Source organism: Aspergillus puulaauensis, chromosome 5, assembly GCF_016861865.1.
Source record: "Aspergillus puulaauensis MK2 DNA, chromosome 5, nearly complete sequence".
Taxonomy (NCBI): domain Eukaryota; kingdom Fungi; phylum Ascomycota; class Eurotiomycetes; order Eurotiales; family Aspergillaceae; genus Aspergillus; species Aspergillus puulaauensis.
Genome location: NC_054861.1, coordinates 2,070,238 through 2,084,686, shown reverse-complemented (window position 1 = coordinate 2,084,686; position 14,449 = coordinate 2,070,238). Strand labels below are relative to the sequence as shown.

Sequence of the window (14,449 nt, the reverse complement as noted above, 5' to 3'; positions counted from 1 at the left end):
AACAATTTACCTCCCATTTATAAGAAACGCCACTACCACCACCACCACCACCATCATCATCTTTACCAACCCCAATACTACAGTATACAACCGAACAACCAACACCCCACCAGACACCCCTCAACCAAGATCAGATCACAATCACCATGAAGAACTTCCAAACAACCCGGCTCTCATTCACCCCAGTCTCACTCTCGGACACAGTCGCACTCCACGAGCTCCGCATCGAACCTGAGGTCATGAAATGGACCACCCAGAAACACACAGACACCTGTCTCCAGGATACGGAGGATTGGATTCGGAAGGCTATTCCGCTTACTGATAATATGCCTCCTCCTCCTCCTCCTGGCGCTAGTAATGGTAAGTACAAGTTCTGATAATATTACCATGGTTATCTGGAATCCAAATGAACAACCAGGACGAGACTAATGATGACCCCGGGAAAAGCTCAATCCCGAACCCAGGCCCCAAAAAAGGGCGTCGTTTTCTGCGTGCGAGAACTCTCCCATCTTACAGCGATGCAGGAGGGTAAAGCGCAAAAAGACAGAGTAGTTGGGATAGTTGGGATTCGGGAGGCGGGGTCGTTGTTTTCAAAGGCGATGCAGTATGAACTGGGGTATATGCTTGTGCCGGGTGTTTGGGGCCGGGGGTATGCGAGTGAGGCTGTTGAGGGGATATTGGGGTGGTGGGTTGGGAATCTTCGGGAGTTGGATGCCATTGAGGGTTCTGGAGGTAAAGGTGAGAAGACTGATGAGGGAGAGGTGGCGGATGAGGAACGGGTGTATGCGGTTGTTGCGAAGGCGAATGGGGCAAGTATGAGAGTGATGGAGAAAGCTGGGTTTTGGAAAGTTAATGAAGGAGTGGATAGTAATGATGGGAGTACGGAGCTTGCGGAATTTTGTATATCAATTTCCGCGTTGTAGTGATGTCGAATGGAATTGTATATATATATAATCGAAGATCGAGAAGAATGTTATATGGGGTATAGAGACAAAGGGTATATATATACATGTACCTGTCTACACAGTCAAGCACAAGATGGAGCATCTACCATGACGGCTATGCAGAAAAAAGAAAGAAAGAAAGGGATGAAACCTGTACCATATCACCACGCCATAAAGCTGCATCTCCCACGCAAGGATCAATCAATCAGCGATGCTGAGAATAGATATCACGAAAGCAGTAAACATGCCCATAAACCCACAAATCAAGGCCAACCCTGTGCAATATAATCGAATAGAATAGCCATATCCATATCCATCCCGTTGTAATAACAATACCCAGGCCCTGAGATGACTTGCTTCAGTGGCCAAACTCCATAGCCCCGAGAGCTACCCAGTAGCTCGATATACTCAGAGCAGGCGGCTCGCGTGCCATGCCATACATATTATCCAAAAAATGCCATCGTAACTGGAACTGTACCCATACATAATAACGCACCGCTACCCGTGGGTACCAGCGATATATCCAATGCAAAATAAGCAAGCAGAAGTCCGAAATAAACGCCCTTTTGAAAAAGAAAAGTCGAATTGCGCTATGCCCTGACGCTAACACGAACCGGGCTGAAATGCTTAGCGTTGCTGGCCGTTGCTGCGCTGCAATTGCTGCCCAATCCGCAGAGCTTCAGTCCCGTCATCGGTGATAGACTCCTTGAACCATTCGTGCTTAAGGGCATCTTTCGCCGTGATACGCTGTTTCGGGTCGTAGACGAAGATTCGCCGCAATAGGTCCAGAAACGACCGGTAGAACTTGTTGTTCGACGGCATGAATGACTAAGACAATTAGTATAATAATCCAGAATTGAATACGCAAAAAGGACATACCGTGATCCGCTTCATTGCCTGCACGTACTTTTTCGAAGCGCGTGTTGTTTCGTCGTTCGGGTAATCAAGTTTGTTGCGGAGGAAAAATCTAAACAAGTCAGTAGTGACTAGATAATTGATCCCAAAGCACTTACTTGACTGCTGGGTTTTGATTGCCAGTTCGACCGTTCTGCATCACTTGACGCACTAGCTTCGGATCTATCCGGTCTCCAATGACAGCCTCCATCATGGCGAGATGTTCAAGGTTATCATGGGTCTGGAAGAGAGCATCGCCAGTGAAGAATTCGACAAGAATGCAGCCAATGCTCCAGATATCACAAGGGAAACTCCAGCCAAGGTTAAGAATGATTTCGGGTGCTCTGTAGTGTCTGGTGGAAACGACAGACGAATGGTATTCGTCGTCAAAAGTTGCAGACCCAAAATCAATCAGGCGGATTTCGCTATCAAGCAAAACACGCCTTTGGCGGGCATTCCGAGAAATCGCACTAGAGGACGATGGGATGGTGCGGTTGTAGGTAAAGGTTTGATAGGCATTTTTGACGAGAAGGATGTTTTCGGGCTTCAAGTCTGTATGGATGAGGTTGAGGTCGTGGAGGACTACACAAACCAAAATTAGCTAAGATTCGAATGCTGGCAATCTGTGAGAACTTACAAGCCACACTGGTGAAGAGTTGTCGAGCAAAGTTCTGGATTTGGCTGCTGGGAAACGGGACGAACCCGTTGCCCTTGAGGAAATCAAAGACACTTTGACCCAGCAGATCTGTGACAATGCATATATGGTTTCGGTAGTCGAAGCAATCTCTCAGGTGGATGCACTTGTTTCGGTTGTTCTTGTCATTAGACGCTAGAGTTGACAGCACCCGCAGTTCGATTCGTGATGCGTCTCGGTACTTTTGAATGGAGCGGATGATTTTGATAGCACAGCGAGATTTGCGTTGTTTGTCGAAAGCTTCGACAACTTTGCCGAACGTTCCTTGCCCTAAAAGCTTGATAATTGAGTCTTGACTAAGTTAGTATGCATGACCGACATTATAATTTGAAACTCGGGCTGCTTACATCGATCTGTCAATGGAGTGTTTGGGTTGACAACATAATGGCCGTCGTCATCATCGACCTTTTCGCCCCTATTCGCATACTGCACCAACTGTTAGAATAGCTCAAATATAGTAAAGGCTTATCGGCACTTACAGCGCGAACGACGGGGACAGGAACATCTTTTGCCTTGATGGGAGGTTTGGGAGGGGGTATGTAGCTCAAGAAGGCATCGGTTCCCGTCTCCTGCTCGAGTTTCTTCTGCTGATCTCGAACGGACTTTCGCGTCGCCACCCGCTTCCGCTTCTGCCCAATATTGGCATCCTCATAGTAGGCACCATTGCTCGCACCCGAGCTGCCCTGTGAGAGAGATGTGGGAGCAGTGGTGTGCAGCGACGCTGTGCGGTCGGTCGAGAGCGAGCCCGCAGACGAATCTTCGCCGTACTGCTGGGGATTGATCGAGAAACATGGACGATCATAGTAGCCCAGATCGTATGCTGTCTCGATACCGGTGCGTCGTTTCTTACCCGCAGGCTGTGGGACATTACCATTCTGAGCCGGAACGGTGGATGTCGGCGGGAGAGCATGCGACGCGGCGGCAGATTGGTCAGGAGGAGGTGTATCGTCAATGACAATAACCTCCTTTGGTATTCCATTTTTATAGAACTCGCCCCAGTCTGGATTTTTCCGCCTCCCGTTCTGACCAGAAATCCCCGTACTAGCCGGTTTTGGTGCCTGCGGCATGGCTGAGGCTGTTGTAGGCGTGGAAGCCGCAGCAGCCGTCTGTGGAGATTGGGTGTAGGGTACGGTAGCTGTCGTTGAAGGAACGGCGTAGGGATAAACAGGAGGGTTCAAGTGAGGAGTGGACGAGGCCGGGTACGACGGGTTCGGTAGGTATGGTTGGTGGTGATGGGGGAATCCGTATTGCTGCTGATGATGCGTAGGATGTGTCGCAGTAGCAGTCGAGGGCGTAGACATGGTGGTTTAGAGGAACCGTCCGGTCGTATAAGCGGCGGATGGGGAGAGGAAGAGGAAGGATGCCAGTGAAAGAGGAAGAAAGAAGAGGAGGTCGTTCAGCGTCACTGGTGGTTAACTATCGCACTCAATGAACACGGAGGCCTCGACACGCCAGGCCGGTCAGCCGGGGATTCTCGCGCGAGAATCCCAAAATCGCTGGGAATGAGAATTCTATCAGATAACCAAGCAAGTCAGAGACACCGCGAGAACGCAGCAGGTGAAGTTAACCGTGAGGACGTGACGAGCAAGGAGCGAAGAAAGTGAGAGGCGTGGGGAGCGATGGCGAGGCGGTCGGTCGGGGCAAGAAGTGTGGTCCGTCCGGGAAAAGAAGTCGACATCACCCACCCTTTCAGACGAATTTATTTTTCGTTTCCGGGGTTGCTGGGCGAATTGGGAGACAAAATAGTTAAACGGCAGATTTGGAATAAAAAAAATGAAACAGCGTGGTGCTGTGAAAGCACTGTTCGCATAGGATACTGGGGTTGAGGAGACGAGACGGGATCGCTACAATAATAATCTGCCTCTAGCACTCGAGTAATGCTGGCCGCACGAGCACAGCAACAATAATGTTGGGTTAGTTCGGCTATGGCCTAGGGACACGTCCACTTGGAAACCATTTAGGCTTCCAGGGGAATTACAGTAGTAGTGAGCCCTGACGGAGAAGGGTGCTCAGACTCAGTACCTAGTAGGAATGAGGAATGTGGTGATACCTTCACTATTTCTTTAGCCTTTGCCCCTTCTCCTTGTCGTCTCGGCCGGCAATCACCAGGGAACATCATTATTAATGCTCTCATAGGTTAATCTATGCGTTCCCTACGGACTATAAAAAATGGCCCAAATCTAGCAGTATTTTTTGAGCGACAACAGCGTCCTTGACTCGTCATACTGGTTGGGTGTGGGCTACTACTGCCGGAGTAGGTCCGCAGGGCTCATTACTTTCACAGCCTGGCTCCATCGACAGACGCATTGAGGCGGCCAACGGAGGGCTGGAAGGAAATACTTTTTTGGTTCTCGCTTATCCGCCATCAGCCGTGAATAGTACCGGAGCCATTAACCCGACTCGTCGTCAAGAAACGCGGCCCATCTTCTCGACGGAGTACGGAGGAGTCCTTTGATGGTTGGCGGCGCACACGAAGGGCGATCGTAGCACCACCTACGCTTGAGGTGCATACCGCTCACCGAAGACCGCATGTCATGCGTTCTCGAATCCGCTGTTCGCGCTGCAACGAAGCGAAAGAGCCTAAGAGGACGCTAGACGGCTTAATCTGGCCAGTCTGGGCGATGGCGCCGTTGCGAGGAATGGAATGATTGGTCTAATTGGATTAGCACGCGGTGGAAACTCCTCCGCTCTTGGGCCTTGCCTTCTTCTGACATCATCCTCCACGTTCATTCTGCTTTCAGCGTGTCAAATCGTGGCAAGAAAAGTGTGTTTCGGTGCGGTTCGACTCCGTTGTGCTCATCGTCGCGTCGATCGTTCCCGCGGTTTCGCGACTCAAGGGAGATGTGCAAGGGAATGGACGCTGCTCTCCGTTTCGCGGCCTCGCTGAGTTTCAAGCGACTCCGCGTCTGCCAGATTGGCGTCTTTCGTGCCCCGGAGTTTGCGTCAGAGCCCTAACCCTATCTGGAAAGGTCACTTGGTGATTCATGCCTGAGGTGTCAAAACAAACATTTCGAGTCTCGATCGATTCTTCGTAGATGTAGGGAGCACAGACGAAAAAGTTGCTTCGTGTTTGTCCGTGCTTCCTGTTGCCATGGGCAGTAGATTTGTAGAAAGCCGAAATTACTATTTACGCAAATAAACACATCCGTGAGATTTTTTATTTCCTTACGTTACTTTATGCAACAGTACCAGCAAGGTCGACAGTACATTTGAAAGATGAGAGATCCTTGCTGAATCCCATGCGAGTTAATTAAACCACGATAAAACGGTGAACATGGCGGGGAAACAGCATGGGAGGCCGGTGGCCCAGGATTAGGAACCGCCCGGACCAAACGTGAAGAGATGCAGACGGGAAATAGGAATTAAAGACACATAGATTGGAACCACCGAAGAATGTACCGCAACGCCAGAAAAACCACGGTCCTGCGCAGTGCTCATGCGGAACTTGGAAAGGAAATATTGCAACAAAGCCAATGGAAAGATTGTAAATATTCAAGTCACAGATTAAACAGGTTCAGTCTGCTTTGTCTTCCTTCAAGTCTTTCGAGTATACTTTCTGGATGTGCCTAGACGCTCTTCCATCGAGCTCCAGCATATAGAGGATATCTCGAACCTGTATTCCAGATCCCTTCTCCTTATCCTCCCGCCACGCTCCCAATCGTTTAGTGGGAACAGCCGCAGGTTCTCCCGGGCGGGTTGGCTTTTCTGTATTCGCGGTTGGAGTGGGAGGGTTGGCACGCGTTGGCGTAGAAAAGCCACTCCCAGCAGACGGGCCACGTTGGAGCCAGGAATATGTTTTCTTTTTTCCAAACATACCTCCCGACATCATAGTCTGAGTAGCCATGCGCGCCGTTTCAACGGATTGCTGATGTTGCTGGGCTTCGTTTGCTTTTGCATCCATTGCCTTTCTGGCTTCCTTCTTTGACATTCCTTTCTTATCCAAGCTGGGAGCTCGATCGCCAATAGGGGTCGATGCACCAGAACCAGGCAAATCAACTGCATCGGGCCTTGGTGTTCCGCCATCCCCAAGGATCGCACTTGCGCTACGTTTTGCACGTTTCGCTGCCCTGGCCTCCTCGTAAGAAGCATCCTTATCCACCAAGAGACGACATTTATCCGACAGTGATTTTGCTCCTGGTTGTGTGTCCGAATGGGGTCCTAAAGAAAATAAAAAATTAGTCACGTCTTTCTATTCCCAAGAAAATGCGAGACTTTACTTTTAAGACAAGGCGTTTGAGGGCCATCCTTTCCTCCATTAACGTTATCACTTGCCGATGCTAGGTCTTCGTATTCAATCGGAACAGCCCCATGAGAATGCGCTCGTCTACTTTTCGCGAGTGTTGAGGAATAATCGACCACAGTCCGTAGCCGCTCCTCACATGATATGGACATCAGATTGAGTATATCCACGAGAGGTGCGCCTTCCTGGTTCAGAATTGTCTGACCAGTACGCACGACGGACGAGCCATCCGGTCCAGTTACTTCAATTGGCTGTGGACGGCCTGGTACTGGATGGAACAAGCCTTCCGACGGTATGCGCACGCCAAGCTCGAAACCCCGTTTTTGGAGCCTCTGTTCGAGAATCTTGGTCAACAGGAACGGCTCTTGTAAGTGATACTGCGCACGTCTGGCTGCCTCAGTATCTTCTCGACTCGGTTCATTCGGGTCGATAAAAGGCGCGGGAGGCTGGGTTGATGGCTCTGTATAGAAGGATTCTTGTGTCCCTGGAGGTTTGTATTGTGAGGCCTCACTGAAACTTGGAGTATTGGATGGTGTTCCGGTAGTCGACGTTTGTGAGGTAAATGATGTATTTAAAGGGAGAGGAGGAGGTTGTTGCTGCTGTTGCTGTGGGGGGAGAGGCTGTTGAGGTCGGGGTGGTTGCTGCGCTTGCAAACCAGGAGCAGAGTAACTGCTGGTGAGAAATGCCTCCTCTTCCCTTACATCAATTCCAGAAGAGGCCAACACATCCGTTAGATCAGCTGCGTCTGTTGGTTTGTCAACAGGTCGGGAGGGAGGACCCATGGTGCCAGGAGGTGGGGGTGCCGGTGATTGTGGTATCCCATTTGTATTTGTCCCGTTCACGCCAAGTTGTTGGTTTTGCGGTAGTTGTAAGGTTCCAAAGCTGGGTGAGGCATAAGGTGACTGAGAGGATTGAGGGTGAGGTGAAAGGCGTTGTCGCTTGTTCGGTGGTGGAACGCTTCCATTGACCGGCGACGGAGCGGGAGAGGGAGAGGAACCCGGAGGTGAAAAGGATTGGGAGAACTGTTGGGGTTGCGTTTGCGCCATTGTGACTACAGCCCACGACCCCTGGTCGCTTATATGCAGTTACGCGATGATGTTTGATCGAAATTTGCCTATCAATCACGGACAGGATGCGTGCTTCGCGCGTATGTCAAACCGTGAAGCGGACTGCTGAAAACCGCCGCCGCCGCCACCTGTAACCATCTCAAGACATCGGGTACAGTATCGAGGTGTAATATTCCGTCGGCAGTGGTAGCTGGACAAACAGAGGACAGGTTACGCGGCGGAAAGCTGGCGTTGTTCGGGATGCGCGCATGGAAAGGGAACTCCGGCTCGTTGAGGTTTTGCTGCGACGAAAGGCGGCGGGTGATCACGTGCAAATTAGGTAAGACAAAGCTCCGTCTCCTTGAAAGAAACAGCATTCATCACTTGTGTTTTGTCAGGGACGAGCAAACGACAAACGAAGCGGTTTCTCCTGTTCTGGGTTTTTTTTTTTTCATAACCATACCTGTTCGCTTAATTGTGAAAGATACCATTGTGCATTGCTGTTCGTGCATGCCATGGCTCTCAAACTGAGCGCAAACTACTGAGAGGCTTCACTAATCTTCAACAACACGCTGCTGTAATATTGATTGATCCCTTCTTGGTTACTCACCAGATTCGCTTGTCATAACTGCGGTCAAACAGCTTCCTTGCGCGTGGATTCCGAAAATCAGAAACGCGTCTCACTATGGCGACAAAGCGAAAGGCCGCGGCGATGAACGCCGTCGATGACGAACCTGTCGACCCCTCAGATGAGTTGGCGTTTTATTGTTTGGGTGGTGGTAATGAGGTTGGGAGATCATGTCACATCATTCAGTATAAGGGAAAGACTGTCATGGTGCGTATCCTGCCAATTCTTCGACTGAGCACTCCCCTAACCTGAGGCATATAGCTTGATGCTGGTATGCATCCTGCGAAAGAGGGATTCTCTGCGCTCCCCTTCTTTGACGAATTCGACCTGAGCACGGTGGATATACTCTTAATTAGCCAGTACGTTCTAGTCTCCTTGCTGCTTTCCCCCAATTTCGTCGTGGGGTTTCCTGGATGCCAAAGGGTACTTCGACACGGTGATGGCATGAGAAAGCCATCGGGTATCAATGGTGGAATAGCTCTTTCGGCAATCCAGCCCCTACTGTTCTCATGTATACAAAAAACACAATACAATTCAATCCATTTTGTATTCCGTGTCCCATCATCTGTATTTTGTATCATCTTTAGCCATGAATCCTTACACCGTGCTGTTGCTCTTATCTCAACCGATAAACGACTAATCGATGTTTTATCGCATGGCAGCTTTCACGTCGACCACTCATCCGCGCTACCCTACGTCCTCAGCAAAACAAATTTCAAAGGCCGTGTTTTCATGACCCACGCGACGAAGGCTATTTACAAATGGTTGATCCAGGATAATGTGCGAGTCAACAATACTGCCTCATCATCGGACCAGCGGACTACGTTATATACGGAGCATGACCATCTGTCAACGCTGCCGCTGATCGAGACCATTGACTTCAACACAACTCATACCATAAACAGCATTCGCATCACTCCCTTCCCTGCCGGCCACGTCCTTGGAGCTGCTATGTTCCTGGTATCGATTGCGGGTTTGAACACTCTATTTACAGGAGACTATTCTCGTGAAGAAGATCGCCATCTCATCCCCGCCGAGGTCCCTCGGGGGATCAAGATTGACGTACTCATAACTGAATCGACGTTTGGAATATCCTCCAACCCTCCTCGACTCGAGCGCGAGGCTGCCCTAATGAAGTCTATAACCGGAGTGCTGAACCGTGGAGGTCGAGTTCTTATGCCAGTATTTGCGCTTGGCCGTGCGCAGGAGCTACTCCTCATTCTCGATGAATATTGGGAAACACATCCCGAGTTGCAAAAGATTCCCATCTATTACATTGGAAATACGGCTCGAAGATGTATGGTTGTTTATCAAACATACATTGGAGCAATGAACGATAACATCAAACGGCTTTTCCGCCAGCGAATGGCAGAAGCCGAAGCTAGCGGCGACAAGAGTGTCAGTGCAGGGCCTTGGGATTTCAGGTTTGTCCGAAGTCTACGCAGCCTAGAACGGTTTGACGATGTTGGTGGATGTGTCATGCTAGCGTCCCCAGGTATGCTACAGACAGGAACTAGTCGAGAACTCCTGGAGAGATGGGCTCCAAATGAGCGCAATGGTGTTGTCATGACGGGCTACAGTGTAGAGGGCACGATGGCCAAGCAGTTGCTGAATGAACCAGATCAGATTCATGCCGTGATGTCCCGTGCGGCCACTGGCATGGGGAGGTCACGCATGAATGGTAACGATGAGGAACAGAAGATCATGATTCCGAGACGGTGTACTGTTGACGAGGTCTCGTTCGCAGCTCATGTTGATGGCGTCGAGAACCGAAACTTCATTGAAGAAGTGCAGGCACCTGTTGTGGTACGCATCTTCCATTCCTACATTTCTTTCCCTATTACTAACCATCAATAGATCCTTGTCCACGGTGAAAAACACCAGATGATGCGGTTAAAATCAAAACTGTTGAGTCTCAACGCTGACAAGACAGTGAAAGTCAAAGTCTACACCCCAGCCAACTGCGACGAAGTCCGAATCCCCTTCCGGAAAGATAAAATTGCCAAAGTGGTTGGTAAACTAGCACAAACGTCTCTACTCTCGGAGCAAGAAGAGGGCCCGCTCATGGCCGGAGTCCTTGTTCAGAACGGCTTTGATCTGTCGCTGATGGCGCCGGATGATCTCCGAGAATACGCTGGTCTAGCGACCACTACTATCACCTGCAAGCAACACATTACTCTAAGTTCTGCTAGTATGGATTTGATCAAATGGGCATTGGAGGGTACTTTCGGTGCTATTGAGGAAATTGGTACCGACCAAGAGGCGAAGAATGAAGAAGACCAAGAAGATCCCGACGGGGATAAACAACAAACAAAACAGGAGGCTGCCGACGAAGAGATTCCTATGGAAGAGCCTCAAGCATATCTGGTTATGGGCTGCGTCATCCTCCGATATCACCCTCGAACTCGCGAGGTCGAGCTCCAATGGGAAGGAAACATGATGAACGACGGTGTAGCCGACGCGGTCATGGCTGTCCTACTCACCGTGGAAAGCAGCCCGGCTTCCGTTAAACGTATGACCTCCTTCCTCTAACATTTCCCCCGTATAATTAATCGTACCATGCTAACAAAACTACTCACAGAATCCGCTAAGCACAAGCACCACCACCACCACGGTGACGACGACGACACTACCTTAGACATCTTAAACCCGCACGCTGCGCAGGACGCAGAAGAACGCTTCACGCGCCTCCTCATGATGCTCGAAGCCCAATTTGGCTCCGAGATTGCGCCCATCGAGCGCCCCCGCCTGGCTTCCTCATCCTCCAACAAAGACCTTTCAAACGGCACAGCAACTGGGCCCGTCAAGTCCGAGCCCGAGCAAACCCCAAGTCCATTCGACACAAAGGATACTGAAGACCAAGATCCCGCAACCGTGGCGGAACTCGAAGCCGCCGAGCTTGCTCGTCTCCATGCCCTTGGTATTCCTGTTCCCGGTCTGGAGATCAAGGTGGATAAGCATACTGCGAGGGTATGGTTGGAAGACTTGGAGGTCGAGTGTGCCAATGCGGTGCTGAGGGATAGAGTCCGGGTTGTGATTGAGCGGGCTGTGGAGACAGTTGCGAGTATGTGGTCATCAGGGCCTTCGAGCGCCGTTGCGAATGGAGGGAAGGGATATACCGAGAATACGGTTTCGAAGGGCCTGAAACTTGAAGCTAAGGCTTAAGTTTACGTGTTTTATTATTATTGTGTGTAATATACGGATTTCATTGAATAACTCGATTTGGGAGATGGTCTTCTACGATTTAGGCGAGCAAACAAGCAACAGTCACAGAAACATCCATAGATACTTTAAACCGTCTCATATTATATCATTCATATACATTGTAGTCAACCACACCTACCTAAGATTCCGGGACCTGCGCGAAAACCGCATCAAGAACCCGGACAGTCGTGTCCACGATAATATCAATCTCCTCCTTGGAAACATTATAAGCCGGCGCTATAATAACATGGTCTCCTCGAACCCCATCAACAGTCCCTGACGCACCGTACAGCGAGATTGCGTATTCAGGCTTCAACCCTGTTTCCTGGATATGGAAAGCTATCGCAGCGTCGGTGCTGAAAGGCTCTTTTGTAGTTCTGTCTTTGACGAATTCAATCTGCCAACATACATGGTCAGTCAAACAATGTGATAGTTACTGAAGAATCGGCAGGTAACTCACCCCCCAAAACAGGCCCTTCCCTCGAATATCTCCAACGTACGGGTGCGCGCTCAAGGCCCCCTTCAGTCTATCTTCCAAATACGCACCCATCCTTCGAACGTTCTCTAACAGCCCCTCCTCCCTAATGACCTTCTGCACAGCCAGTGCAGCCGCACATGAAACCGGATGACCCTGGTAAGTTTGGCCATGGCGAAACGCACCAGTTCCCTTGTCAATAACCTGCACGACCTTATCTGAGATCAAAAGACCCGAGACAGGCGCGTAGCCGCCTCCCAACGCCTTCCCGATTGTCTGGAGATCCGGGACAACATCTTCCTGTTCCCAGGCATGCAGAGTACCGCAGCGACCCATGCCGCTCATTATCTCGTCGAGGATAAAGAGGGCTCCGTATTTCTCGCAGACGGACTTCATGGCGGCGAAATAGCCTGGAACGGCGGGGACGCAGCCCAGAGCCTTTTTATTTGGTATTATGCGTTAGTAGGCGACTCCCATCATCAATTTAGAATAAGAGAGTACAAAGAGACTTACCGCTCCAACAACAGGCTCCGCGATGAACGCGCAGACGGTATCAGGACCGACGTGTTGGAACTCGGCGTCTAGTTCGTCCGCAAGTCGCGCAACATACTCTGCGTCTGACTCACCATCTTTTTTTCCTCGGTAAGCATAGCATGGAGATACGTGAGAGGTGTTTTGGGATAATATAGGCTCGAAAGGTTGGCGGCGGAGAACGTGGCCGCCAGCTGACAAGGCCCCTAAAGTGGTGCCGTGATAAGAGGGCTTGCGGGCGATGAATCGTGTTCGTTGGGGCTGAGGCGTAGACAACTCGAGAAAATATTGGCGCGAGAGTTTGAGTGCGGCCTCCACAGCCTCAGAGCCTGGGATTGACCATGTCAGTGCTCCGGTAATGGAACGAGGAAGAGGTCGTACCAGAGCTAATCACAAACAGTTTGGATAACCTCCCACCCGTTGAGTCGACAAGAAAACGAGCGAGCTCCTCAGATGCCTCTGTTCCGAAAAATGCAGTGTGACAATACTCGATTTGTTTGAACTGGTCGACAATGGCCTGACTCACTTTCTCATGGCCGTGGCCTAAACAGGAAACAGCAGCGCCGCCCGTCGAGTCAAGGAACTTGGTGCCATCTTCGAGGAAAAGATAGCTGCCTTTGCCACCGACAGCCTTCTTGGGGAGAAAGCGAGTATCTCGATGGAGAACAGCGCTTGTGGCAGCAGAATCTGTTTATTGGAGATCATCAGTGGTTGGGATATGGAGCGGGTGGATTGCTTGCCTGTACCTGGGTTGGTTTTATTTTGGCGGCTCATGTTACCAGGTTATATGATAGAATAGTGATAAATCTGGGAAAGGTGTGAGCAGGGGGGTCAAGGTAGTATTTGAACCCCTCAACTTCCACTCCCGCAGTTGGAGACGCCTTTGATGTCGAGTGGGTATTCTATAGATCGGTTTGCCGATTTACTATGAAGCCGAGGCTGTCGTTGGCTGGTTGCGCCGGCGAGCCGATACGTCGCTTGAGATCCCCACTCTGAGTCTGGAGTAAATCGTCCAATGCTCTAATCGCACAAGACATGGGCCAGAGGGCTTGTGTCTTGTGATATCGTAACTTTTTTCAATTTAACTTCAACAAGTCGTGGGTGGGAAATATAAGGGAAGATGCTTAGCACTTTCTTGACCCCGTTACGTCAAAAAGCTGGCCATGGTTCAAACTGATGCATGTGCTCAACTCAATTCGGCGCCTGCCCAACAATTCAAGTGTCCGAATAGTAGAAACCTCACCATTCAGAGATAGAGGCGAGATAGATTCATGCTTCTATTTTTGTTTGGTAAACAATCACCCGAGACCGGTAAGCGAGTACTACCGCGGGGCTCCCTTGGCATCCATGAATACACCTAACATACCTAGAACATACATATTACCTAGGTACTCCGTGTGGGCTATTCCGATCAACAAAGCAATTGTTCACGCTGCCTTCTTCAAAACACACGAGAATCCATCGTCTGCAATATCGGCCTCGAACTTAATACCGCCCCGAACTTCCGGTATGATAATTGGGGGTGCACCTACGGCACCCAATGGAAATCGCATTCTAGCGTCGTGAGCCCCGTAACAGGGTCACTAACCCCGGTAACCGCGTCACTAACCCCCGACTTTCAGCATCGCTGACAAATGCCTCTCGCGGGCGGGAGGCTTAATAATGTACAATATACAGATACAAGCCAAATGGCAGACCGGTGGTCGGTGTTTTCCCTCGCCGACCAGCGTCGTAGAGTAGGTGAATAACTTGCTCGATGGTAAAGCCAAAAGCTATAAGAACCCACCCCGAGA

At 50.3% G+C, this 14,449-nt stretch overlaps 5 protein-coding genes across 5 annotated transcripts; 2 read left to right on the top strand and 3 right to left on the bottom strand.

Moving 5' to 3' along the window:
• Nucleotides 1-146: 146 nt before the first annotated feature.
• Nucleotides 147-923, top strand: APUU_50801A (GNAT family N-acetyltransferase; the record flags this gene model as incomplete). The annotated part of the gene is made up of 2 exons (XM_041705838.1): nucleotides 147-360; nucleotides 448-923. 2 exons carry the CDS (start codon nucleotides 147-149, stop codon nucleotides 921-923), a joined length of 690 nt encoding a protein of 229 aa, XP_041558284.1.
• A 648-nt stretch (nucleotides 924-1,571) lies between these two features.
• On the bottom strand, nucleotides 1,572-3,833 carry KNS1 (putative protein kinase (Lkh1); the record flags this gene model as incomplete). Its single annotated transcript, XM_041705837.1, has 6 exons — nucleotides 1,572-1,772; nucleotides 1,824-1,911; nucleotides 1,958-2,420; nucleotides 2,476-2,823; nucleotides 2,880-2,958; nucleotides 3,012-3,833. The coding sequence occupies 6 exons, from the start codon at nucleotides 3,831-3,833 to the stop codon at nucleotides 1,572-1,574; spliced, it is 2,001 nt and encodes a 666-aa protein (XP_041558283.1).
• A 2,213-nt stretch (nucleotides 3,834-6,046) lies between these two features.
• Nucleotides 6,047-7,818, bottom strand: APUU_50799S (uncharacterized protein; the record flags this gene model as incomplete). The annotated part of the gene is made up of 2 exons (XM_041705836.1): nucleotides 6,047-6,690; nucleotides 6,750-7,818. The coding sequence occupies 2 exons, from the start codon at nucleotides 7,816-7,818 to the stop codon at nucleotides 6,047-6,049; spliced, it is 1,713 nt and encodes a 570-aa protein (XP_041558282.1).
• Nucleotides 7,819-8,503: 685 nt separating this feature from the next.
• Nucleotides 8,504-11,611, top strand: ysh1 (cleavage polyadenylation factor subunit YSH1; the record flags this gene model as incomplete). Its single annotated transcript, XM_041705835.1, has 5 exons — nucleotides 8,504-8,653; nucleotides 8,708-8,805; nucleotides 9,109-10,252; nucleotides 10,304-10,958; nucleotides 11,028-11,611. The coding sequence occupies 5 exons, from the start codon at nucleotides 8,504-8,506 to the stop codon at nucleotides 11,609-11,611; spliced, it is 2,631 nt and encodes an 876-aa protein (XP_041558281.1).
• Nucleotides 11,612-11,789: 178 nt separating this feature from the next.
• On the bottom strand, nucleotides 11,790-13,430 carry APUU_50797S (aminotransferase, class III; the record flags this gene model as incomplete). Its single annotated transcript, XM_041705834.1, has 5 exons — nucleotides 11,790-12,047; nucleotides 12,111-12,563; nucleotides 12,639-12,985; nucleotides 13,038-13,343; nucleotides 13,397-13,430. The coding sequence occupies 5 exons, from the start codon at nucleotides 13,428-13,430 to the stop codon at nucleotides 11,790-11,792; spliced, it is 1,398 nt and encodes a 465-aa protein (XP_041558280.1).
• Between the last annotated feature and the right edge of the window lie 1,019 nt (nucleotides 13,431-14,449).